Genomic DNA, 26,602 nt, shown 5'->3' with positions numbered 1-26,602 from the left:
AGTCAGAAACAGGGGGACCATTGGCAAAGTGGTAGACACAGAAAATAAAGGGGGCTGAATGATAAAGGACAGGAGGAGAGAGGAGAGTCGGAGAGGAACAGCGAGATTTGGGAAGAAAAGCGTTTTAAAGGTTTAAGAGAGCAGATGGCTAATTGTACCCGTGTTTCGCAGCCTGGCAGCAAGTCAGTCTTGTGCATAAGGACAGGAGTGGACGGGGAGGGGCGGGGAGGGTTAGGAGACGGGGGAGGGGCCATGGAGGAAGCTGGGCGGCGCCATCAGGCCTTGAGAGCGTGCCACTGGGCGACGTTAGTGCGCGGCCGACCCATCATGTCTTTCCAGTGCTTCACCTCCGCCGGGCCGCTCTTCCACGATAGATAGATCTGAGAGGGCGAAGAGACGAGAACGAATAAAGAGAGGGAAGAAAAGAAAAGGAGGAAGACACTAACTGGGTTTCCATCCACCTCTGGATATTCGCATTTACCCAAAATGCGAATATAAACTTGAATGGAAACACCAGAAATTCGAATAAAGGTCGAAATATCGCATAAATGTTTTTACGCTTGGAGGGGGTGGATTTATCAGCGTATCGACAGTAGGAAGATGCGAACTTTTGCAATGGAAACAGATTTTGCGAATTAACGATGACGTACCAGATGTGACTTCACTTCCGCTTCATGCTACTCCAGGGGGAAATGGTGGCGATTAGCGCCAGGCAGTCTGAATGAAATTGAATGTAACGTTCGCAATTCTATGTATTAAATTCTAAAAAACGACCCTCAACATTTGGGAAGGCTAAGCCACACAACTAGTTCGTTATAATCTAACATCATGCTTTGAAGGCGACTTTACGACGATGAGGACGGTGATCATCACCATCACCGGGTGATGACTCAATCAAAGCAGGTCTCCGCTGATAGAGATCTCTTACAGGCACACAGGCACTTTACGCCTCCTCCTGACGAGAAGCGCCACCGACTGCTCAACCTGCCGACTCCCAAAACTCGCTAAACAAAACTGAATGGAAACATGCATAAATTCGCATTTTATTTTGCGGATTTTCACAAAATTCGCTTGAATTATGCGATACATTTGGATGGAAACCCAGTTACTGACTTTCTTAAACCTCACACGGTCTCAGGTGTTGTAACTATTGGCATGGACAGACAGACTACCCCGACGGTCGTCAGTCGCTGTTCTGTTCGGATGACAAAACCTTCTGTCTTGTATTAAATCGGGAGTCTTGAAGTTGTTTTGCTTTTCACACTATATGACTGGGCGGACGACAGCAGATCACACTTTTACAAGATCTTTCACCACCAGCAGAATCCCCGACGAGTTCACAAATGCAGTCTCACACAGGTCTGCTCACGGCTTTATCTCTGTTTAACAATCACACGCTCGCACAACGTATATGGGTCATTCTATCACATTGGCTCAAAGTTGTCGAGAGTTATTGCTCTATAAAGGAATGATCTTAGTAAACATCTAATATTTGGATACTTAAATGCTTTTTAAATTTGTTTTTCGGTTGTGCGACAGTAGTTTGCAATCGGTAGAATTAATGACCCATTTTCTCCATCTTTGCTCCTCAGACCACTTGCCTGGAGCAGAGCCATTGTCCCCCCGTGTCTTGCACCCTCATTGGCTGTAGCACGTTGATATTCGTATATTTATCATTTATATACTGATATCTGTTGGGTGTCTGCGACTCATCGGTGAGCTCCCCGGTCGTGTGTTTGAGCAGTTCGCACACGGCACAACACGAATTGTCGGCAAGCTCCGAAGACTGTCGCGGAGGGCTATTATCGGGTCATCTGAACTTAGTATTGGGCGACGAGGCAGCAGCACTGTCAAGCGTTACCTTGCCAATGACGTCGTTGCGGCTGAGCCTGTCCTTGTCCATGACAGTGATGATGATGGTGGTCTCCCTCAGCACGTGGGCGGGCACGTCGAAGGGGAACGACTCGTTGAAGACGGGGTTCAGACAGCGCTTAATGGTCACTGTCTTTTTCTTCTCCACACGCTTGTCCTTGTGCATCAGCCACAGCTTCACATATGGATCTGCAATATGGACGCAGACAGAAGCGAGCGCAGCAAATTACGGGGAGTACAAAACAGCATGAGGACTAGGATGGGTCAGGTTAGTAATTACCCTCTTAATTGTTAAAGTCGTGACAGGCGGCAGGGAAGCAGACACACTAGTTAGAGCTCAAGGTGAACTTCTCCCCTGAGCGAGAGGAGGTATTTATGGAAATAGGCCCCAGGATTTGTATAGTAGCAATTCTGGAACAATACTTAACTGTAGTACTATCGCATATCGCTTCCACTATTTCAGGAATCAGTAACATTCCGAAAACATGCTGATAGAATTTCACTATGAGACCTGATAGCACACAACACACTACAACCAGACGGGGGCTGGCACTGACATGCACATTTAGCTAGGAGGCTACAGATCCTATTAGTTATATAGCAGAGAGAGAGAGAGAGAGAGATCCTGATGGAATGTCACCTTGCTGCCATAGCTCTCTGTGGTGGGCCCCAGCTTGGGACCCAGACAGTGACCTTGGACAGGTGAGTAAATGTTTGAACACGGAGCCGGAGCTGCTTGTGGACTCCATAGGGCCTCATCCCATGTCATGAGAAGGATTTTTGGCCCCAGTGAGGCAGGGCCAGGGAGCGAGCACAGACCTGAGCAGGGTGGAATCTGTACCTGAGGTTCCCCCGATATCCATGGCTTTGAGATTGCGTGCTTTGATGATGTTCACAGTGATGGTGTTGGCCGTGGGGTTATAGCAAAGAGACACCAGCAGGTCTCCTCGTCTTCCCTGGGGAACATGCAAACATGCACACGCGAACACACACACACACACACACACACACACACACACACACACACACACACACACGGTAATGAGTCCTCCTATTCAAATTTCATCAGGGACAACAACAATACTCCCCTTTCTGCCTCAGCTGAGTCTAATGCTCATTCTTATATTACCTCAATTAAAGTCACATGCTGAACTTAGTCAAAAAATTACATATTAATTTTAAGAGTTTTTTTTTATCAAGTTTTCTCACCCCTTTTTCACCCCCAATTGTACTTGATCAATTCCCCCTGCTGTCCCAGTCATTGCTCAACCCCCTTTGCAAGATCTGGGGAGCGTTGTAGACTAGCACATGCTTCCTCCGATCGCCAGCCGCCTCTATTCACCTGACAGCGAGGCGCTGTCACCGGCAGGACGTAGCGTGTGGGAAGATCACGCTATTCCCCCAGTTCCCCTCCCCCACGAACAGGCGCCCCGACTGACCAGAGGAGGCACTATAGTGCAGTGACCAGGACACATACCCTTAATCCAGCTTCCCACCCGCAAAATCTACTGTACACCACCCAATTGTGCCTGTATGGACGCCCGACCAAGCCCGGAGGTAACACAGGGGCTGGAACCTGCGACCCGTGTGTTGGTAGGCAGGGAATCTACCGCTGAACTACCCGGACGACCATTAATGGTAAATGGTAAATGGCCTGCATTTATATAGCTTTTATCCAAAGCGTTTTACAATGAGTAGGTACATTCACACAGACATTCATACACCGACGGCGGCAAGCTACCACGCAGGGTGCTGGCACAGCCATATCGGGAGTAATTTGGGGTTGAGTATCTTGCCCAAGGACACTTCGACATGCGGACTGGAGGAGCCGGGGATCGAACCACCGACCTCTTTTATCCGAAGCGATTAGTGGATGAGCCACTCTACCTCCTGAGCTACAGTCACCCCATTACATATTAATTTGAATAAGACTGTTAATAAAACACCAGCCTGAAACACTGGCCCAATCACAGCCTTCAGCCCCTCTGACCACTGATATCTGTGATGTCTGCTGCCTTACACTGCCATCACTGCAGGGCTTCAGCTCCTTCCAGAAGGTCTTTATCTGTCCCAGTTCCACCTTGTTAAGGGGGATCGACACCTCTCCAATGGGGTCATTCCTGCTAAAGCGGTCGAAGTCCAACACCTGAAGGTAGAGAGTACGCTCTCTCACCTTCTCATATGGAAAACCTGAGACAGAGACAAACAGATAACACTGAGATGTGTACACTGGACAAATAAGATACACTGGAAACACTGAGAGACGGAGAAATACATTCTTGGCAGTGCGAAAAAGACAGTGAAAGGCCATCAATGAGTGGAATCTGCACTATAATGCTACAGGCATCAATTAGCCCAACAAGCACTAAAATGCTACAGGCATCAATTAGGCCAACAAGCAATTCAAAAACTGCAGGAGTAGCCAGCACTCTGTGAAAGGACTGAGCAGGATCATTATACAGTAGTCACAAAGGCCTCGTTCATTTTTCAGGAGTGTCGGCTATTGTTCTAATTTTGGCGAGTCTTTGAGCAGTTTGTCTTCTGGCTTGCTTTTTTTTTTTTTTTTTGCCTCTGCACTGTCACCCAAGCAGTATGTTCAAATTCAGGTCAGGGGGCAAGACACTCCTCTATTCCTGGGCTCTATCAAACTTCATTGCGGTTTACAGCACTCCAGAAAATTACTTTCTACTTTATTGAACAGTATCTAAAGGTAGGGGGCAAACTACATGGAGCCAGGGGGGAGCTTGGCTCCCCTTAAAGGAAGCCTTTGCCCATTTTCAACCCGCTTTGTATCATAATGTGGGTAATATACGCAGATGGGCAGCCTTTACCTTGTCTTCATGTTTTCCTGCGCCTTTTTGAAATTTTGGGTGGTCTCTAAAATATTGACAATATGCTATTTTTGCCATGCATTTTTATTTTTCTATATCTTCCTCATCATGGATAATGTGTAAAATTTGACTTTTATTGATGTATGATTCATGCATGAGGGTGATTCATCACTAATTGACTTTAATAAAGATACCAGCATGCATGCTATTCTTGTCATCACCATCCAAGTGTGGCGGTGCAATATCAAACTTCACTCACTTTAACTCAAAGATCAGAGGAAAATAAACAGTTTAGTGCCACTCAGTCTGCGCGCCAAATCACCACTATTCATTTGCGTTTTGTAGTCAGCATCCTACTACAGACATGTCACAAGGAAAACTATGAAGCTTACTCACACATTTTGGATTTACACCCCCAAGAAATCGAAGCCAATCGACTCCGAGGAGCAACCAGAGCTGCTCAACCGCAAATGTTAGCTTGACTGAGACTGATGCTACACCTGCTGGGACTGCTGCTACACCTGCTGGGACTGATGCTACACCTGCTGGGACTGCTGACAGCACAAACCAACTGTCGATGCCTGCGGTGATAACGCAGGACAAGCCCACAGAAGAAGCTGGAGATGGACAGAGGACAGAGGACATGCTCCCCCCACCTGCCTCTCTCTCCCGGGCTAACTGGACCAGCGAGCAACGGAAGGTTTATGTGATGGGTGTTGATGAGCACTTGTAGGCAGCCTGGCCTATTTTTGTTGGTATTTACAATACCCATGCATGTGTGTGTGTTGTAATAGGCTGGTCTGTTGATACGTGATCCGCGCATTTGATGTCTTAATTGTACAGAGAAAATATTGTGCTCATCCGTATGTGATGGGTAACTTTAAGCACCTCCGGCCTCTGATTTCAACATGCATTTCCACAACAGCTCGTGGTCGAGCAGGGGATTGGCGGCAACACAGACCCTCAAACAGGAAGGTCTCGTTCCAGTTGGGGTTGAGGTTCTTCCTCTTGACCTTGGTCTCCAGCTTGTGCTTCTTGTCGGGCAGCAGGTAGAGTTTGACGAAGGGGTCGGAAGTGCCGGAGAAGTCTTTGGCGGGGAGCTCCTGGCCCTTGAGGACCTTGACAGTGAGGGTGGAGTCCTGGAAGCTGTAGCCTACGCTGAACTGGATGCGGCCCAGCTTCTCACTGATGGGCCCTTCGCCGTCATCGTCCTCCGAACCTGGAGACAGCTGCACCGTGCAAGGACAGGGGGCAGGCAGAGTCAAGTATATTTAGCCAAATGCACGCGCACGCACGCACGCGCACACACACACACACATACACACACACACACACACACACACACACACACACACACACACACACACACACACACACACACACACACACACACACGTGGACAGGGAGAAGCTGTGCACAAGCTGGGCACAAGAGATTTTCGAGCCACACTTCTATCAGGACACAGTGAAGGTGCTGCTCGCAGAGAGCGCGCGCGGCCTGACATTAAGCAGGCCGAGAGTTTAATTCCCTCACTAATGCTCTTAAGAGGCAGGAGGTGCTCAGATGAAAGATAGGGGAGCTTTCGACCACCCGTCCTCTCTCGCAGCCAATCTGACTGCTTTATCATCGCTGTGCACTAAAAGGCCACTATCTCGATATTTCCATCTTTCGCAGTGGACAGAGAGAGAGAGAGAGGGAGAGAGGGAGAGAGAGAGAGAGAGAGAGAGAGAGAGGGAGAGAGAGAGAGAGAGAGAGAGAGAGAGAGAGAGGGAGAGAGAGAGAGGGAGAGAGAGAGGGAGAGAGAGAGAGAGAGAGAGAGAGAGAGAGAGCGAGCACTGCGTGAGAGGCATGGAGACAATGGGGAGGGAAGCACAGCTCAAGGTTGATGTTCTGTACTTGCACCTGTCTTTATATCACCTTCTTTTCTTTTTTCCTTATAGCTCCGCCTTCTGCCTCTCTCCTCTATTTTCCTCTCTACAAGAACATCACAGAGTGGAAGGCATGGTTTTTCAGGAACAGGAAGTTAACACCATCTCCCCGAGGAAGCAGTGTCTTCCTGCAGTGACACTTTGAATAGCCCAGCTTGAGGGGCGGTTTGCAACGGCAACATTCATTTGGAGCATCATTACTTGAAATTGTTGATTCCAGTCCCGGAAGTTTCACCTTTTTTGTAGCCGAGAGCTACGAATTTCAAGTCTCATAATGAGTCACTCTCAGAATTCATTTGTCAATATACAGAAGCTTTTATACCTGTCAGAGAGCCTCTGTGAAATATTCCAAATCTAATTTAACACTAGATCAAACAGTGTGTGAGTCACCTTGGATGGCTCGTCTCGCTTGATTGCCGCTGTAAGCCTGCCTGCGTTAATATCTCTCACGCACGTGTACAGCGTCAAATCAACATGGCCTGTGCAGGCACGATGACTCAGCAGCAACACTGGCCCTCCCTGAGGAGGGACAGTCACCTCGTGCACAGCCATGGGACGTTTGAACAAACGCACTGATTTATCAGCGGAGGTAAGCGGATGGAGGTGAGACGGGGAGGGGGGGGGGTCTTACCATCACCATGTCCCCGGTGAGAGAGTTGGCCAGGTCCGTCACAGAGGAGTGGCCATCGGCATCAGGGGGCCGGCCCTTGGGGCTGTTAACTGGCTTGTTGCCCCTGCGGGTAGAAACATAGGTTGACACAGAGCAAACACATCTGCTGAGAGCCGAACTCCTCTCGAGAGAAAGAGAGACTGGTCTGAGAATACAGGGAGCTCAATCTCCACCTGTTGAAGCTGTGTATGCGAAATCACTGATTGAGTCCAAGTTTGCTTTGGATGGCTCTGTCATTTCAAAGAAGTTTGTGTTTTCCTCTAGCAAAGCATGAACAAAGCCAATGGAATTTGCCAAATAGTCCAGTTTGATGTGGTGCGTCCTGTGTGATGAAGCTTGGAATCTGAGATGACCGTACATTATGTCCACTGTGGCAAGCATCCAGAATGTCTCTAACAAGAAAGTTACCTCCAATAAAGTTCTGTAAGCAAACACATTTTTGGACAGAGCACAAAAGAGAAGCGCTAATACATCATGTGTCACGGGTTTAGTTGAGACAGAAACCAAAACACATATAATGTCCACCCCTTATTTGCTAGACGAGACATAAACAAGACACACACATAATATTGTATAACGACATGTATACACAACGTTATATACAGTAGACAGACATGTATAGCAACATGTACAGGACCAGACTGTCACAGATGTTGAACAGTTTGTAAGGTGTGTGTGAGTGTGTGTGTGTGTGTGTGTGTGTGTGTGTGTGTGTGTGTGTGTGTGTGTGTGTGTGTGTGTGCGTGCGTGCGTGTGTGCGTGCGTGCGTGCGTGCGTGTTTAAATCTCTCAGTTGGTGGGAATTAGTAGCAACAAACCAAAATATAGGGACATACACGAGAGATCAGAGATCTGTCATGGCAGATCTGGTACTTAGGCACGTACACATGTTAATAGATGTTAAGTTTAGTTCCTTCACAAGAGGATTGTAAAAAAATAAATAACATAATGATAAAGAGGGACATACATTCTGAGAGAAAACCCTCTATGGTCATATGTCATAAAAACAAAGAGATTCACAAATTTAAAAGAAAGAAAAAATATTAAAAAAATAATCAAACTGAGAAAAGATGATGATAATGAGAATAAGAAAGCTATGAGAAAAGAGAGAGAGAGAGAGAAAGAGCCAGTGCATAAAAGGTCCTGGCCAATGTTACAGTATATGTGACACATTGGACACAGAGCACTCCATAGATGACTGGTCAAGGCACAATGGAGAGGTAGAACACTGAAACACTGTTAGGCCACAAAACAACACTAAAGAAGGGAAGGAATAACAAGACACACACACGGAGAAAGAGAAGAGACGCAGAGGACGCTGAGTTACACACACAATGGAGGAGGCATAGTGAAATCATAAGGACTGTAGAGAAGATAGAAGGTCCAAGACCAAATGTAAGAAATAGAAAGCAAGCTGAGGATTAAACATGTATCTGTATCAGAAGAGATAGCAAGTATTAATAGCATGAACAGTGAGGTTACAAAAACCAAAAGCAAACGGAGAGTGAGATTGTTACAAACACCAGAACACATTAGAGAAGAAAAACAGCTGCAAGAAAAGATAGGGAAGGAAAGTAGGAAGGAAGGAAGGAAGGAAGGAAGGAAGGAAGGAAGGAAGGAAGGAAGGAAGGGAGGGAGGAATGCCTGGAATCACAAGAGAGGCTTAGTTTGGTCAGTCTGATAAGTATCAAAGAATAAAAGAGACAAATAAGGAGCTATGCACACACAATATCTCAAACAGGAGACAAAAGGGCAAACATATGCTGAGAGGGAGAAAAAAGAGCAGAGGAGAAAAAGAAAAAGACAATAAATACAATTGATCACCAGGAAGAAAAAGAGAGCAAGAAGGAAGCACTGTTCTTTAGGAGGAGAGTTCAAAAGAAAAGATTGATGAGATACAGTATGAGAGCGAAAAAAAGGCTTAGATATTACCATACAAAAAGAGAATATCATTTAAAACACAAAAAGAGACGAATAGGAAAACCATTAGGAAATGCACATTTAGAGTGTTACAAAAGAGGGCGTCGTTAGCGATGAACTACTACAAATTATATTTGATGTTATATTAAATTGACGTATTCCCAGCTGATTTTCCATCTATTTAGCAACACTCTAAAAGTGTGGATTGGGGACACAGGGGGCCAAAGCACATGCCTGGCATTGGCTACATGTGCATATATCATATATGCAAGTAGTTGTCACTCAGAGAGAGTGAAGGCAATGCCTTGGACAGGCAGAACACAAGGAAGGAGCCCATACAAAGTCTGTCTGTCTGGCCAGCATGTTCTGATTATCTTTATACTCGGAGAATGTCTGTTTGGTGGTAGAATTGAACTGTATACATTTTGTTAGACTGAACATTTTGATGAAAAGTAATGTTGAAAAATGTGTCATTTATTTTTGCAGAAGACAAGGACAGAACCAGGGAAAATATACTGACAAATAGACAGACAGAAAAAGCAAGCAAACAAGACAGGCAAACAGACAATCACTTCAAACCAGCAAAGGAACCAGAGCGAGACCGGGGGGAGGAGGGTGTTAACCATTTCTATCAGGGAAGGGAATATTCATCAATTGGTGTTAGTCGTATTAGTTGCCAAGGGAGGTCATTACACTGAGAGTGACTCTAGACTGCAAGCAGCGAGTTTGAGAGGAGGAAAAGGCTGGGTCAAACACTGACCCAAGATCTGAGGCTTAGCTCAAGAGAGCACACTACGGCGTGGAGAGAGACTCAGGGGCTGAAGTAGAGTAAGGCACCTCCCTCCTCCTCCACCTCCCAACTGTCGATGCGGAGTGAACGTCTTCAATTATTCATTCTCCTTCATGCTTCATTCAGGGGTTCTGTGCATTCTCAGGTAAGAGCTAGTGCAGCCAGGGGAATGGCCTTTCTACCAGCCTGCTCTACAGCACCCGAGGTGGTCCTCTGACCCACGGACTGAGTGCTGCCTCCGCTCCGGGCGCTTTATCAACTAAGAAACTGAGGCTGCACATCTGTTGTCGAAAACAATACTTTTGCGCAAAGCTACAGTGCCGTGTATCATAAATTGGTAAGATTTGTTTCTGTTTGTTTAATTGACAAAACAGAGATAATGATTGGATCATAATGATGATAATACTACAACTGCTAAATTGTTGTGCCAATGCTGTCTGTGAAAGCATTATGAAATTGATGCTTTGAATCCTGCAGTTGTCTACAGTAGCCAGTGGGAGGCAGAGTGGACTCAAGTTCTAGATCAGCTTCTCCCACAGCTAAAGCATTGGAAAGTGGGCTGTTGGCATAGCAACGGCTCTAGAAACATAGACCATACGTATGGGGGTTTGGGGAGTGGGGTGTGTGTGTGTGTGCGCGTGTGACAAGAGGGGTGTTGTGAGGAGGGGGTGCAGCAAACAGGCAAACACAAAACAAAGAAGGGAAGGTAGGATATATGACAGGTACGGGTGAGAGCCTCGCAGACACACACACGTTCACATGGACAGACAATATGGAGGCAGGCGGGGCTACTTTGGGTTTCACCGTCCTGTGATACTATCCTTTTTTTTTTTTTTTCGTTACCTGACCGAGGGCCAGCAGCTCGATGAGGGGGGGAAGGGGTGGAGGGGGGGGAAAAGACACTCCACTTCTAGGCTGGAGAGAGACGCGAGAAAGAAAGCCACCCCCAGCCCCCCTCCCCGACACCAGACTGCCCACCCCACTGGCACTGCAAACATGTCAACATTCACACAAACAAGCTCGTCTGGGTCCGCGAAGTGATGTATTTCAATGCTGCTCCATTTCGGAGCCGCCCACTAGATCTGTCATTCTCTAGGGAGCAGAGTGGACCGCTGCATACAGTAGGATCATGCACATAAAGAACCATAGTATTGAAGCAATGTGCCGCGCTTACATAACTCACCATCCACATAGAGCACTACATCTACATTTACAACATAGTAAGCCAGTCATCCCCGGTTCCTCGACTATCGGTCTCCAAAAGACTGCTCTGACATCCCAATGCATGCACTTACACTCACTGATAACAAATTACTTCCTGGACATGCTGGAGATGAGTCCAAAATAGCATCATTGAAATCCCATTTCAGGAAGGAGCAACAAGGGGGAAGTGCTAAATGCTGCCTACTGTCTTCCCGTTTCATTCACTGAACTCCGAGTGGAAATAGAAAACCACAAAGCAATTCAGCCGGTGCCAAATGTTGTCTCCAGATCTATATAAGTGCCGTTTTATGACTGCATAGATATTGGAAGCAATATTTCAGCGCTTCTCGAAAGACCTTTAACTAGGGCGAGAGTTACTCTGGCCCCAATAGAGTGGCTCATACTATCTTCTGTATTGACTGAAAACACGATGATAATAATATGCAAAATATGATTACTTTTTAAATCCAAAGAGGGGTTTAGGGTTAGCTCGGGTATCTGCTCTGTCTGCAACGCTCTCTCTTTTATGGGCTCCCAATCCTCTCCGCAATTTAGCATTCGCGTGTCTCAGAGCTTAATTAAAATAAATAAGCTATCATTACAGGGAATTCCACCAAACATAAAATCATCAAAACATTTTAAAAGTCCATTAGCCTGCCAACACAAGTCTACCCAAATATTTCAAATCACCATTAAATTGAAGCCTGCCTCAGAGGTGGCGGCTGCTGCAGATGTGCCACCTGTTCTGAGGCGTGATACACGGCTCCCAGGTTAACGCTCCTAATAGCTTATCTCCCCGACCACCGTGCCATCCATCTATCTGGGTGTATGAGTCGAGCGTGTATACGAGGCGTGTACCGGCTGACTCGAGTGCTGCCTTTAGAGCCACATAACGCATGGATGTGCACAATACAATAAGTACTCACTACTCTCTCGGAAGCAAGATGGATTTGCCCTCTGAACTTCCCTCTGCTGACATATGGATGGATGAATGTATGTATGAACGCACTCCTCTCTTTGTAAATCCTTTTTTCCGCCTTAGCGCTATGAACTGCCCCCCTGTCTTAGCATGTGGTTGAATGCGCCCCAGCGTTCCCCCCGTGGTGTAGTGTGTGGATGAGGGTGGTGGCTGCGGACGGGGAGCCAAGGCCCGCGGGACAGTCTTAACCAGAGTCTCCCAAGGCCACGACGGATTAGTCAGGCCTGCAAAGCCCCTGTTACAGGAGGAGCTGCTGTGTCAGAACTAGCAGAGCATAACATCATCAATTTACATGTTTATGTACAAAGAAGCATTCAGACAGAATATTAATGAATATAGCATAATAACAGTTTTTCTATCATCCAAAATGCCAAGATGCTGCGTCACCGCTTTGAAATTGATTAGTGTGCACAGTAGTGCTGCATACACCTATGTATTCTGTGACCTAATCTAATTTGTCACGGTGACCGAAGTGCATTACACACTAACCTCTAGCATGCCCTCCTCCATCTCACAGATGATACCATCCTACCCTATAGTCCTACTCTAAGACATCCATTGAATTAAACGAAAGCACGTTTATATTGATTTATGGCGAAAAAGTCATCACTGCCATCCACTGTTTGCCTTGTCTTTCATGTCAAGTTAAGCAATGTAATAAGCTCATAAATTATGCACAATATAATATAGCTCACTTGGTAATTAGGTACAGTAACACAGGCACTGTGCATTACCTCTTCAAGGCAGAGATAAATCTACGTGCAGTATATCCACGAGATGGATTGTGAATCACGGATTAACTCCACTGGCTTACATCAAATGATGATAACATGCACGGATGAATAATTGAAAGACCACGGGCCAGTGGATTGAATGCTAACGCACCACCGGGATAAGCCCCACCTTCTTCGTCTAGAGCCTCGTCCTCATTGGCTCGTTCGCTCGCCGCTCAGAGAGCAATCTAGCTTGAAAGCTCTTGGGGACTGTGGGCTTCCCTTTATAGCAACAGTGGGGAAGAACCTATAGGGTTCAGTGAATCGCGGCAGAATTGTGTGAGCGAGGCGTTAACAAGCCATTCGATTACCCTTACGAAGCTTTCTGAGATCCGCAACTTATGGATGCCTGAGATGTAAACATCTCGGCATGTGGGGCCCCAGAGCCCAAAGCAACAGAAGCCATTGTTGCTGCCAGTAATCAAGGCCAGTTCCTCTGCTACATTATCATATGACATTGCCTCCCTCCCCCCCCCCCCCCCTGTGTGGGAGGTCCTTCCTGTTAAAATTATGTAACCTTGGTCTGAAAGTCTTTGTCACTACCTGCAGTTCTGGTACAGTCCAGTCTGCCTGTTCTTACCTCTCCTCAGAAACAAATGGTCACACAAGAACCTGTCAACCAATGACCCGCACTCGCAAGGTCAATGAAGGCGCAACATAAACATCTGTGGCACTACTCCACCTTCTCAGGACCAGTGGGCATAATGCGTTCAGGTTTGTTTGCCTTCAGCTATGGCTGAGCAACGATGGAGCAATATGCACTGAATTTGCCAGTGACTTGTTCATACGACCATTTGAGTTGATATCGTGGGTAGACATGAAGGAGACATGTATGAGGATGACTGATGGGCATGTGAAGGACATGTTGGATGTGGGAGGAGCACAGGTTGTGATATTGGGCGTGGAGAATGAGAGAAGAATGAAAGAGTGGCTTTGTCTCCAGCTGGAGGCGGGCTTTCGAGAGTCCCCTTTAGTATATGCAATATGCCAAGGATGTGATTGATTAAATCATGACCAGACATCTGTGAAGTCAGCACTAACACCACAGGGAACGATATACTCCCAGCCAGCTTACACCCTGCATTTCTAATACACTGTAGACTTACACCTCTTATATGAGCTGCTAAATTTAGCATCCAATTAGAGTGTGGCTAAACCATTCATTAGACGCATTTGAATTTGTAATTTGTCATGGAACACACAAAACATGGCTCAAGTGGAATTACTTTACAGCTCAGGAGGGGGATAGTTCAGCAAACGACCGACACATTCAAAGCCCTCATTATAGTTTTATTTATTTATTTATTTGACTTCCTAGGTCTCGTTTGTTCCCCTTCTTAACACCATAAGCTGCCAGTCGTTCACTTTGGATTGAGAGAAATTAAATGAACCTCGGGTTACTCTAGAAAATACCACAATGCACTCAGTCACTGTTGATCGAGGTGAGTCGTAGCAATATGCTGGATTGGGAGCCTGTGGCGCCTGCTTGCTCCATACTCGATTATTTGTTGATTTCACATCCCATTTAAGAATGGTGTCAGCCAGGTGAATGCAAAAGCTGGAGAGCTAAATGAATGTAACGCACACAATAAAAACACAGACAATTCTACGGCTCTGCGGCTCTCGCAATAACCCTGAATTACGATTATGCTAAAGACAGTGCTTTCCAACCGCCGTGCTGCGGCACACTAGTGTGCCGTGAGAGATTGCCAGGTGTGCCATGGGGAATTGTCCAATTTCACTTAATTGGTCCATAAAAATGAAAAATGAATGTTAACCAAATAATTGATTTCATACAGCTCTCGCTGAGCGCTAGACTCTATGGTTGCGCGACTGTTCTCTGACTGTGGATGGTAGCGCGATTAGTAGCCTAATAATGACCTAGAAGGGAAATTTGAGATGTAGGTAGACGCAGTTATTATAACAAGTGACAATTGTCTCATCTTAGTGTTAACGCTAACAAAAAAAGATGGATAAATATTTGAAGAAGAAAAATACAGACTGAACTTGATCCTCCTGATCAAAGTGGTCCTTCCAGACCTAACCTAGATGAAGAGCCCAGTACAAGCAGGGGGTCAAAAGAAAGCAAAAACGGCGAGCTCGCGGCAATGTACTATGATGCTACTATGTTTCATTTTGTAACAATTGGGATGGCGGTGTGCCATGGGATTTTTTCAATGTCAAAAGTACGCCTTGGCACAAAAAAGGTTGAAAAATAACACTGTGCTAAAACATCACTGTGAGCTATGGGTCTATCGCATTTGAGGTTGACAAAAACTGTGTTCTTACTCAAAGAACACTCGCATGCTTCTTTGTAAGTCTGTGCAGTGTTGTGTTAACTCTAGAAAAAAGGCCAGAGGACGCTTGGAGGCAAGAAACTAAAATCAGGCAGCCGAACCAAGAGACAAACATCTTTCGGTTGTTGTGTTGACATAGCATAGCTCTCTCAAGGCTATAGCTGTGTCTATAGCAAATGAAGGTGGTTATTAGTTCCGGAAGGACAATTGACGTGCTGAAGACACCACTGACCCTGTTTGGGATCCACTTTGATTAAACCTTAATGTTTGACATGTATCCACAGGGAGACGTTTAAAATGACCCACAATGTTTCACAAGCTGCATAGACACAGTTCAGGCTCATTCTGTAGCTGTGCAGGGCAGATAAGGAAGACAGTAGCCATCTGCACTGCAATAGACCCCGAGTTATAAATCCGGCTTCAAATTGATGAAACACTTCTGAATGAAAAATAATTGGTGTGACAAGTAAATCAGGAATTTGTTCACCCTATCCTAACATTTTTATTTTAAGGTGTGTGTGTGTCATATTATGCATCGCCAAAGTGTCTCCAATTTGTCACAGAATCAAAGTGAGGTTAAAATGACCTAATTGGACTGCGGAGGGAACGGAGTGTGTCGCAGCAGCCTAGGGCTGAACCCAATGCAGGCTTTTGCTGCGGCTCTGTGGTTCTGAAACACTGGAGCTAATAACCAAAACCACCATCCCACAACTGAAATGAATAACACAAGCACACACTAGTGTGGGTTTGTGTCACTTGTTTCACATGACACAGCCATGGTACTTAGAGTCATTTGTTAGCCTTAGCTCAAATAGAATACAAAAACAATTATTTGGCGACAGCGAGAGAGTGGCGTATCCTTATAGAGCAGCAGTGGGTAATATTCGGCATCTGTGGCGCGTAAGGTGGCTGGCGAGGAACAGGTTTATTTTTAGCACGTTTTTATGTAAGTGACTAACATGTTGTGGAATAATGAGGAGCTCTCTGGGCCCTCGGAGGAGCTACAGAGACGGGACTCGAGCGGCGGAGGGCGATTGAAGGAAGCTAATGAGCAGGAGGGGGGGGAAAAAAAGCACAAGAAAGAACACAGGAGTAGAAAGGACTGGAATAATAAAAGCGTGGAAATACGACAAATACCAATGGGAGGTCTCTGAAAGACAGGAGAGAAAACAAACAAGTAGAGATGAGAATGGTAGGGGGGGGGGATGTGATTGCAAAGATAATTATCGTGGTCGGAAAAGCAGGCCACCAGCATGAGACAACAAGATTTTATTTGATTAGCCCATTTCTATCTCTAAAAAGAGATAAAAGGACTGGTGTGCTAGTGAGGGTGCAGGCGATCATCTCAATGCAGTGATTTATGAGCTCATTACTGCTTTACAGCTAACACATAAATTGCTTTGATCTCTTCACTCATAATCGGCGCTACAAGTATTTTATTTTCAAGATGATCTTGGCTACCTTTGGTCCCATAATCAGCTCGCACTGTTGTATCTGTAACAGAGAGTGTCATATCAAACTCCGGGGCTATTTCAGGTACGGCAGTCTGCAGCACGATGCACTTGAGCGCAGTGACTCACAGAAAAAAAACACTAGAAAACTACTCTCCTCTACCTGGACTCTAAAAGCCTTCAATTTTTCCATCAATCTCATAGCCAGATCCTTCAACACAACCCTGTCATTTGCACCCCATTCTCTCTGCGCACGCCACGCACTCTCACACTTCATCGGGTACCTCTTCTCAGGAGGGGGCTCCTGATCGGCCGGTGCCGCCTGCGCCGTTTCCTGCAGGTCAGGGATATTGGCAAAGTCGTCTTGCTCGGCCAAACCAATGGCCAAAGACAGGACCACCATCTTCCCTTCACTGGCTCCCCCAAATATACAGTAGACAGAGATAGAAACAGAGACAGGAGGAGAGACGAGACAAGAAGAGGAACGAGGAATAGATGCAAAGGATAGAGAGATCAAACAAAGGGGTGCCAGGAGGAGTCAGTAGGGGAGGAGAAGGAAAAGAGAGATCATATGTACAGACGGATGATGTTTAGAAGGTGATAGCAAGGATAGAAAACAGTTGAGGCAGTGGGACAATAAGAGAAGTCATGTCAGAGTTCAAATAGGAGGCGGTTAGGGAGAGAAAACACGAAAGCCGCAAAACAGCCCAACAGTAATAAGCAGTTTGGTCCAGGGAAGGATATTATGGATCAACCTTAAATAGGCCAACTCAATGATTATAATGAAGTCATGATGACAGCAGGTGCAGGCTGCTGCGTTCACATCATACAGACGTTTTGTCATAATTGATGGAACTGACAGTTGAAAATTGGCTCATTAGCTAACTCTGGCACATTTACATTGATGTGGAAACTGAAATGTTGATTAATGTTCACTGTCCCCCGGTAAATAGATAAATAAATAAAAATGTGTGAACGATTGCTAATGAATGTGATATTCAACAGCTTGCACATCAACTGCCACGCATGCCAACAGCGTATTCAGACGCAGATAATATGCACATATTCACAAAATACACACGCGCGCACGCGCACACACACACACAGACAGACAGACACACACACACACACACACACACACACACACACACAGACACACACACACACACACACACACACACACACACACACACACAGATTAATCTATCCAGTTATTTAACCTGCCTTCTGCTTTCCCTCTAGACTCACCTTTCCCATCTAACATGCCTGTCCTCTTCCTCCAGAGTTAAGATTTAATTAAACCTCATTAAGGAGATCTGGACTAATTGTTGCTATTTGAGTGTGACGGTATCTTGAGGTGCTTTGGTGTGTGTCCCTGTTTTCTGGGTCACTGCTCTGCTCTCTCACTGTCTGCATTGCACTCTCTCGTTTCATCTGCTCCATCCTGCTACAATTCCTCTCTAAATCCCTTTCCCCCATCCCTAACCCCTACTCTTAGCTCGCTGCTCCACACCGCCTTCTGTCCCCTCTGTCACCCAGACCCTCAGATCTCCAGCTTAAGCAATACCTCCACTTAGAAAACACTGCTTGGGTGAAGCAAAACCGAGAGCCAGAAGATTCGCGACATCTCCGTTCACACCGGGTTTTTTACTCTCAAGAGTTCCCCGGAAGTAAGGTTCTGGATTAAGCAGCGCTGTCGAGTAGTTGCAGCAAAATGGACAGATTGTCATGTACTTTGAAAGGGTCAGACGTTTAAAGAGTCAAATTGCACACTATCTGCTTTATCTTACGGTGCAGCCACATCTACGCGTCGTTTGACGCGGGCTGACGCTTGGCAGTATTGACGCTCGACGCTTGGTGGGCGTGGAAATCCGGAAGCAGCAGCTAGCTCCCAAGCTAGCTGCTGCTAGATTTACTTTGCTTCTTTGAAAATTGGTGTTAGAGAGGAAGTGGAAGAGGACAGGAAGGGTAGGATAGGTCCTAGGACGAGCTCAATTGGCTAGCTTTATACTTTGTCAAACTCCACCCCGCCCCCTCTGTTGCCCACTGTCGCTTCACAAGCCTGCTACGCGTCGTCTGGTCTCCCAGCATGCTTCGCGAGGCGTCGAGCAGCATGTTCAATACAAAGTGGATGGGCAGCAGCGTCAGCCCGCGTCAAACGACGCGTAGATGTGGCTGCACCGTTAGCATTCAAAAGTAGCGCGAGCCTCCTTCCTGGCTATATTCATTGGCTACTGAGTCACGCATTTTGGACCCCCGCTGACGCCACTCTCTTACTAGATTGCTCTGGCAAAACCCAATCCCACTCTTCCCATTCCATCTTTCCTATTATAACATCTAATGAGTTTCCCGCAGTACCATAAAGCCATGTTTAATAATACCTCTATAAGATCTAATGGTGTGCTGCGCATATTGTTGCTGTAAGTTTAATGGTTATTGGACCCCTAGCTCTTCTCCCATGACCAGTTAAGAATGGGGCATTTACACTCGAGAATATTGGCAAAACACTTTCATCAATGGACTCAGCACTAAGGAAGCAGAGGCAGGAGAGGGAAGGCTCATTAATGACACCAGGATAAATCATTGATTTTTAAGCCAAAAAGCACCACGACCGAATCTCCCACGAGATTCATTTGGTCAAATGGCTCCCAAGGCGAAATATCTGTGTCAATGACATCTCCGACACATTCAGTGAGCAATGATTCACCCGCAGAGGGAATCTAGCCAACGCTCAAATGAACTGGCTCCAACAATGGCTCACGTCTATTACTCTGTCATCAATCACCTGCGGTGTTGCTGATTCAGAGAAGGAACTGTGACAACAAGGAGCGCTAATATTTAAAATAACGGCTGCTAAAGTTCACTATTACGAATATTACTCTCGGTGACCTTGGCGGTCGTATGTGCTGCGTTGCTAACAGGCCTGAATCAGTTAGCTAATGGTGTCAGCTCGGCATAGTGCTCCTCAAACGCCCAGAGAGGCTTTAACGCACTTAAAAAGAAAAAGAGAAAGAGAAGCTATTGCCCGAAAAGCTGTTGTAAAAATGGCTTCAGTGTAAAGGGACATTAAACACATTTCACACCTTGGCACTGGCAGTGTCCTTCTCCGTTCCTCCCTGACGCCCTCTGTCTCTTCGGCCCTCCCTCCCTTCCCTGCTCTTCTGGCCTGAAGTAACAATCTATTGTAGAAGTAATGGTGCTGCTGACAGAAGATCAATGTCTCAGGGTTAACATGAATCTACACGCAGTTGCTTAACCCTTGTTCTTATACTGATGCACAGTGACACGTGGACCGTGTGAGATATATACATGCTGACGCACAAGTCAACAGCCTAGCAGCAAAGTATCAGACACCGGCTTCACAATTTAGACCTTAGCATAAAAGTTACAGATATAGAAAAAGAGGTGCCATTTTAATAGCGAACACTCATGAAATATGCATAAGGCCTACTTCCTAAGCAGGGCATTTAAGAGTCAGTCCAAAGAACGGTTCGGTAATAAAATCATGTAATTGAGTGGGATTCTGTGAATATAAAATATAGCATGACTTTTCATGACACCGTCTCATGAATATTATGAACTGGCACTAGTGGCGCTGTCCTGTGAAGAGGAGACAGGTTGAATGCCATCCAAACAGCTGTTAGTGTTTAGCGGAGCATACAGTGTAAACATTGAACAATTGATCACAGAATGGGATAGAAATAGCCCACAATATGTTCCTATGCTTCCTTCCCATTTTTCATGCACATCACATGACGAGGAAATAATGCGTTCTTGAACAGACTGCCTGAAACACTCCCGAGAGAGGTACTTAATTCATTTCAGCGCACTGTGCATTCACATGAAGCAATGTTGAAATGTATCATTGCTCATGATGTATGCATTCATTTAAGATTCAATTTCCAATTGAGACATAAAAGGATCATAAATCAAGTAAATGTATTTACTCCCCCTCTCAGAATAAAATCTAATCAACACAATCTATTCTAGTTAATATCACTGTGTGATCTATGGTGTAGAGATGACACGGGAGAGTAATCCTCCTCCTACCCAATCACAGCTGAGGGCTGAAAGACAACTGCCTGTCTCTAGCCTTATTTACATTTATAATGGATTATTTAAATATTATGCTAAAAGTCCAACCTCTGGCCTCCTTATCTGCCTTCAACTTCATCATCCCACATTGGCATAATGAGTATGGATAGAAATGTCTCTGCAACTATATTAGAACTTTAACTTGTAAGGGTTGTTCTCAAGTTAGGACTGAACACCAAACGTGTGCGTTCCAAAACCACAATCACATGGACGGACACAGACACACACCTACACACGCACGCACGCACGCACGCACGCACGCACGCAAGCACACACACACACACACACACACGCACACACACACGCACACGCACACACACACACACACACACACACACACACACACACATTGTGACAATCAGTTTGTCACATCATTTGTGAGCTGTCATTTGTCAGATTATTTGTCAGTGTAAAAAGCGTAACCCTCTGGGGTCAGCGATAAGGGCTGCAGCATTAGTAGGAGGGCTCCTGTGCGATGGCAGCCCTTTCAGAAGCTTTGTAATGCAGCCTTGAACTACAGTGTGCGTTTGGAGACTAATAACATACAGTATTGGGTGGGAAAGGTTTTTGAAGTGTGCAAGGTACAATGTTGATCACTAAGACTTGGGAGAAAAATTTTCAATTGCCAGAAACCTTGATGTGAAACCTGTGATTTGAATACATTTCTGTGAGATTCAATTTCCGCTTTTGTCTTTCTGGTCATATAACAACACTCATGTAACATAATTAAAAATAAGAGAAAAAAAAGTGGCTTAGACCCCTGAGGGTGGTCGCGTTAATTCAGGAGGGGTCATTGTTTGATTTAACTGTCAATCGTGGTCACCATTTTGAATGATTGGCTAAGTCAGGGAGGTTTGGGCTGTTGATTGGTTGATCTAGCAAAAGGCGACCCTTACCACGGAAGCCGGACACCATTTTAGGCAGCCAAAGAGAGATATATGAATGGACTAATGACTCTTTAGCTGTGAACTGAACCCAGTGGATGTTTTCGCCAAGTGTTTACGTTTGTAGCTGTATGTCTGGACCTTATCAAGGGTCATTCCTGCGCATTGGGAACAGCCCAATAGAACCACCGCTTGGATACGGCGAGCAGCTGAGATGAAGCTGGCCGAGAGCCAAGAGGTCTGCGATCTGACACCGAGAAGCGGCGTGGGTCAGCGGCGCAGAGGACGCTAGGGGGAGAACTACTACCAGGTAGGTCCAAAAGCCTTCATTGCTAAAGCTATGGTCATGAATGCATGAATGAACTCCAGCCCAAACCAATGTACAGTAAGTACACCACAAGGTTTTCAAAGCTGCGCCGTAACGATACATACATACAGTATATACATACATACATACATACATACAGTATATACATACATACATACTGTACATACATACATACTTACTGTGACGGTCAGATCCCATCATCATGCGATAAATGGAAGTTTAGGGTATAGCTGTATATAGGGGGTTCCTCTGTACATAACCCCCCACTAAAAACATGCAGAAGATCGTCATCCGACCAGTGACGACAACATCTGAAGTTGGTCCAATGATGGTCCAATGATGGTCCCCGGGTGCTGGAAAGAAATAGCGACCACTGCTCCTGGCCTGCCCCCTGGAGGAAAGGACAAGCCTGGATGGGTCAAATGCAGAGGACATATTTCACCGGCCACCGTCAGCATGAGTGTGTGTAGTGGCCGCATGTGTTGTAGTGTGTTGTGTGACAATAAAGACGGGCTGCCGTCTGAAAATCATTTTAAATGGAAGTTTAGGGTATAGCTGTCATGTAAATAAAGCCAGCTGGTAAATCATGTTAGGAGTCACGTCATTGACGTGCGCTATTCATCAGCCTAGCTGTCACTCAGAGCCAATTTGCCCGACTGAATGGATAACAGGCACGATAGGCTGACCGTGTAGGGCTGGTGATGTCACTTCCCCCAGACAGCCAATGGGCAAGTGGAAGGACTTCATGAATGAGAGCGTGGGACACGTGGGAGGTTGATGGCGGCGTTGACGCGGGGGATATGTTTTGTGTCAGTGGATTGAGAGGAGCGCGTGTGGAGTAATGGTGCGAGACTGAGACACCAATGGCCGCCCGCACATGAACTCAGAGCTGAGGACAATCATATTGGAGAATTACCTGTATTTTGATTTGATACTTTTCCCTGCGACTGGATGCTATGGAAAGTCACTTGTGAAGATACAGTACTAACTGTTTTGTAAGGACTTCCTTTCAGAGGAGCCGCTGTCCGGTACAAATGACAGCGCTCTCCAACTGACGTTGAGAGTGCCTTCCAAACAGATGCAACCCGTCGACGACGACTGAGGTCGGACAACGCCAAGAGAGCTGCGAGTTAAGCTCTAATTTGCACACACATGGTAGCACCTACTCATGTCAGCTCAAACAAGCATGTGTTCACCTGATAGTCATATAGATTCATAGATGATGGTTGGTGTGAGAGATGGTTAAGCCCTAGACAACGTGCCAAGTTAATTAATGGAATTACGGTAGACACATTCAAATGTGACTGTAACAATACATACATACATACATACATACATACATACATACATACATACATACATACATACATGCATACAGTAGACACACAAAAGTGCACATGCACACAGTAACATACACACAAACACAACACACAATATGGAGTATCATTCTGATCAAAGTAATATCCTTCCCTGGATGTCAGAGGCATAGTGAAAGAAAACCAACCAAAGAAGCACTGAACAGTATTTCACAATCAAGCAAAGTAGAAACAGATGCGTTAGTTATTATCCTTCTATATTAAATTCTAAATTATAATGAATTAAATTCTAAATTATAATATATTAAACATTATAGATTAAAACAGACACCATAAGCAAATGCATAAAACACCCGTGCAATCAAAGCATATACTGTAAGACACATGAGATCGAAGGCCTAAGTGGGCGACGGTGCAGAAGAGAGAGGTAGAAACTCACAGGAAGGACTTTACGTCCAGGCCGCGATTTCGGATCTCGCCCATCATGTAATCCCAGCTGCCAGGATCGGCGCGCGAGCCGCCTCCTGCTCCACCTCCCCTATAGCGAGAGGCACCCGCTCCTGCTGGGCTGCCCCGTGCACCCCGGGGACCCCCTCGCCCCGCGCCCCCACCCGCCTCACCACTGGAGGCGCCACCTCCTCCTCCTCCCCCCGTACCCCCGCCTCCCCCGGGCTGGCCGGGCGCAGTGTGCAACTGTCCCAGGCTCTGGGACGTGGTGGGGGGCTGGCTGAGGCCCGGGGCCGACTGCTGAAGGAGAGGCTGCTGAAGACTCTGCTGGCGAAGCAGCGTCCGGGGCCGGGCCAGCCCGCCGGGGATGTGCTCCAGAGTGGACGCCGAAGACAAGCCCGGGTCCCCGAAGCTGGGAGGACAGAGGAGCAGGGAGGGCAGAGAGCGCGAGGAGGGCGGCCGCGGACGGCACAGGATAGGTTGATGGGAAGAGAACAAGGGGTCAGGGGTCGGGGGAGAAGGAGAAGGTGAAGAGGCCACGGTCGATGGAGGAGGGCGGCCATGGCAAGAGGAGGAGAGTGGGTTAGAGGGGGTGAGGTCAGGAGAGGCAGAGGAGAGAGGGGAAGAATCGTCAGAGAGGAGGAGGCAAGGTGGTACGGGGCGGTGGTGAGCGGAAGAAGTCAGGTTGACGTCAGGACAGGTGCAGGAAAGTTCACCCACACAGGAGGTGGATGGTGGAGGAGGAGGGTGGGGAGGAGGTGGAACGGTGGCATTTTTGGAGAGGGAGGTGGGGGGAGGTGGGGACAGGAGGAGGAGGAGAGAGAAAGAGAGCATGGTGAGGCAGCAGCAGTAACAGCAGTAGCAGAAATAGCAGTAGAAGGTGCAGCCTGAGTGATCGCCGTGCGCCGCGTGCTGCTCGTAGCGCTGCGCCGGACAGCAGCGCGGCAGCTGCGAGCTCGCCGCGCGCGTCTGTGTCAGGTGGGCGTGCACGCTGCGCGTCTGCGCCATCTGAGCGCGCTGTTTGCGTGAGGGCGTGGCTCGCGACAGCAGTGGTCGGATGTGCACGGTCCGTATGGGCACGGCGCGATTCTGTGCCACGCGGCTGCGTCGAGGCGTGTGGGTCGGGACGGTTTTGCAGCTCCCGGGCCGTCCTGCCGAGGGCTTTTTGGTCTGATGAGAGATCCCCATTTCCTCGACTTCCTCTCACAAACTTTTCCATCTGTGTTAAGCCTCTCTCCTCCTTTCTCTCCAAGTCTTTTTCCTATTTTAAATACGTGCTCGACCCCTAGAGACGTCCCGCCAGCCAACCAAGTCCTACCTACAGTATGCCTCCCTCCCTCTCTCACCCTCTCATTCTCCACTCCTCCCCTTCATAAATACTATGCAATTGGCTCATTACCTTTCTCAAACGGTTCAGTGTTCAGTCACTTCAACACCAAGATGTAAGAAACAGTCGTTAGATGTGAGCAAATATCATTCGCCTGTTTTTTAGTCCGATACTGTATCTGTATCATCGCTTTTTATGTTTTCCCAACTCACTAAATATATCCTCCTCTGTCACAGATCGCTGTGTAATGCAGGGTATCAGAATCAGGTCACGAGAGAGCTATTCACATCAGTTAGGCGCAGTTTACTCCGCTGTGCTTTACCTCGACTACAATTTCACACGAGGCTTTCACTGTGCCATCAGTCACACTTAACTGTCATGAAAAAAGGATAAAAAAAGGGGTAATGCAAGGTTTTGCAAAAAAATGAAAGAGTTTGTGGGCAAATAGAAAAGGAGAAGAAGAGGAGTGGCTTCACACGGTGACAGAAAGATAGAGAGAGATGGGAAAGATAAGACAGAGCGCAGGGTGAGGATGGAGGAGAGACAGAGTGAAAATGGGGTGCGAGACACAAACACAAGAGACACACAGACACTTATATAGCAGCCTGAAAATAGAATCCAATTATAGATGGGGGGGGGGGGGGGGGGGGGCAAAAAGAAAGATGAGAGGAGGAGAGGAGAGGAGAGGAGGAGGGGATGAGGAGTGAGGGAGTGATGAGAGTGTTGTGCAGGGAGAAATCACAGACACTAAGGTGCCAAAGGAAGGTGCAAAAAATCAAGAAGAACTGAAAATTAACTGCCTCATATACAGCACGCTGAATATAGACCCTGAATCATGTCATCCAGCACATCGGCTGCGGGAGAGGAGTCTGCACCAGTCCAACATGCACTTTAACACTTCCTACTAAATGTCAATTGAAAGGCAGGGGACCTCATTTATGAAGCCTTATTTCAGTCAGAACGTAAATGCAAACGGATGTTATCACTGTGTTTTCTGTATTGCGTTTTTTGTACTGTATAATTGCTGTCAGCGCGATTTCTCGGGCCACATAAATAGAACCTATTCTCTTGCAATATAACACGGTATATTGTGTGCAGCTGGGCTGGCTGTGTCAGCTGAGGGTTTGAGTCAGTGCGATACAGCGCTAGCAGCTATAGTTAGCTTCTCGTGACGAGCGCTGGCTCACATGCCATATCCAACACATTCCCCCCCCGGTCCTCCTCACACCTTGTTCTGTGCCCACACACTCACCTTGACACCTTGAGCTCTGCTTTCTGCCCTGCTCAGCCTGACTCGCCTGCCTGTTTCAAACGTCTCCTCATCCCTGATTCATGCAATCGTAGCTGCTGTCGAAACAAGCGCATTTGCGATAGCTCTGGCCACATATGCACATTTTCCAAAATGCAAGATAGCAGGGGCAGCCCACCCTAACCTCCCCCTGTCATCCTGCACAAACAGACACCTTCACACACACACGCAGACGCGCACACA

General features: G+C 46.8%; 1 protein-coding gene across 2 annotated transcripts in view; it reads right to left on the bottom strand.

The window, feature by feature from the left end:
* Positions 1 to 248: 248 nt before the first annotated feature.
* syt7a (synaptotagmin VIIa) overlaps positions 249 to 26,602 on the bottom strand; it is a 90,321-nt gene continuing 63,967 nt past the window's right edge. The window contains exons 5-12 of one of the 2 annotated variants that reach the window (XM_083654858.1): positions 23,776 to 24,195; positions 16,986 to 17,126; positions 7,263 to 7,365; positions 5,665 to 5,932; positions 3,893 to 4,062; positions 2,714 to 2,828; positions 1,862 to 2,061; positions 249 to 380 (exon numbers count right to left, since the gene is read on the bottom strand). In XM_083654858.1, the coding sequence (XP_083510984.1) occupies positions 276 to 380; positions 1,862 to 2,061; positions 2,714 to 2,828; positions 3,893 to 4,062; positions 5,665 to 5,932; positions 7,263 to 7,365; positions 16,986 to 17,126; positions 23,776 to 24,195 (1,522 nt within the window). In that variant the 3' untranslated portion in view covers positions 249 to 275. The remainder of the gene's footprint in view (positions 381 to 1,861; positions 2,062 to 2,713; positions 2,829 to 3,892; positions 4,063 to 5,664; positions 5,933 to 7,262; positions 7,366 to 16,985; positions 17,127 to 23,775; positions 24,196 to 26,602) is intronic. The other variant, XM_083654859.1, reaches the window with a different exon arrangement.

The sequence above is a fragment of the Poromitra crassiceps genome (assembly GCF_964638095.1).
Source record: "Poromitra crassiceps genome assembly, chromosome: 18".
NCBI lineage: Eukaryota > Metazoa > Chordata > Actinopteri > Beryciformes > Melamphaidae > Poromitra > Poromitra crassiceps.
The sequence above is the reverse complement of the archived record's forward strand: the minus strand, read 5'-3'. Positions and strand labels throughout refer to the sequence as shown.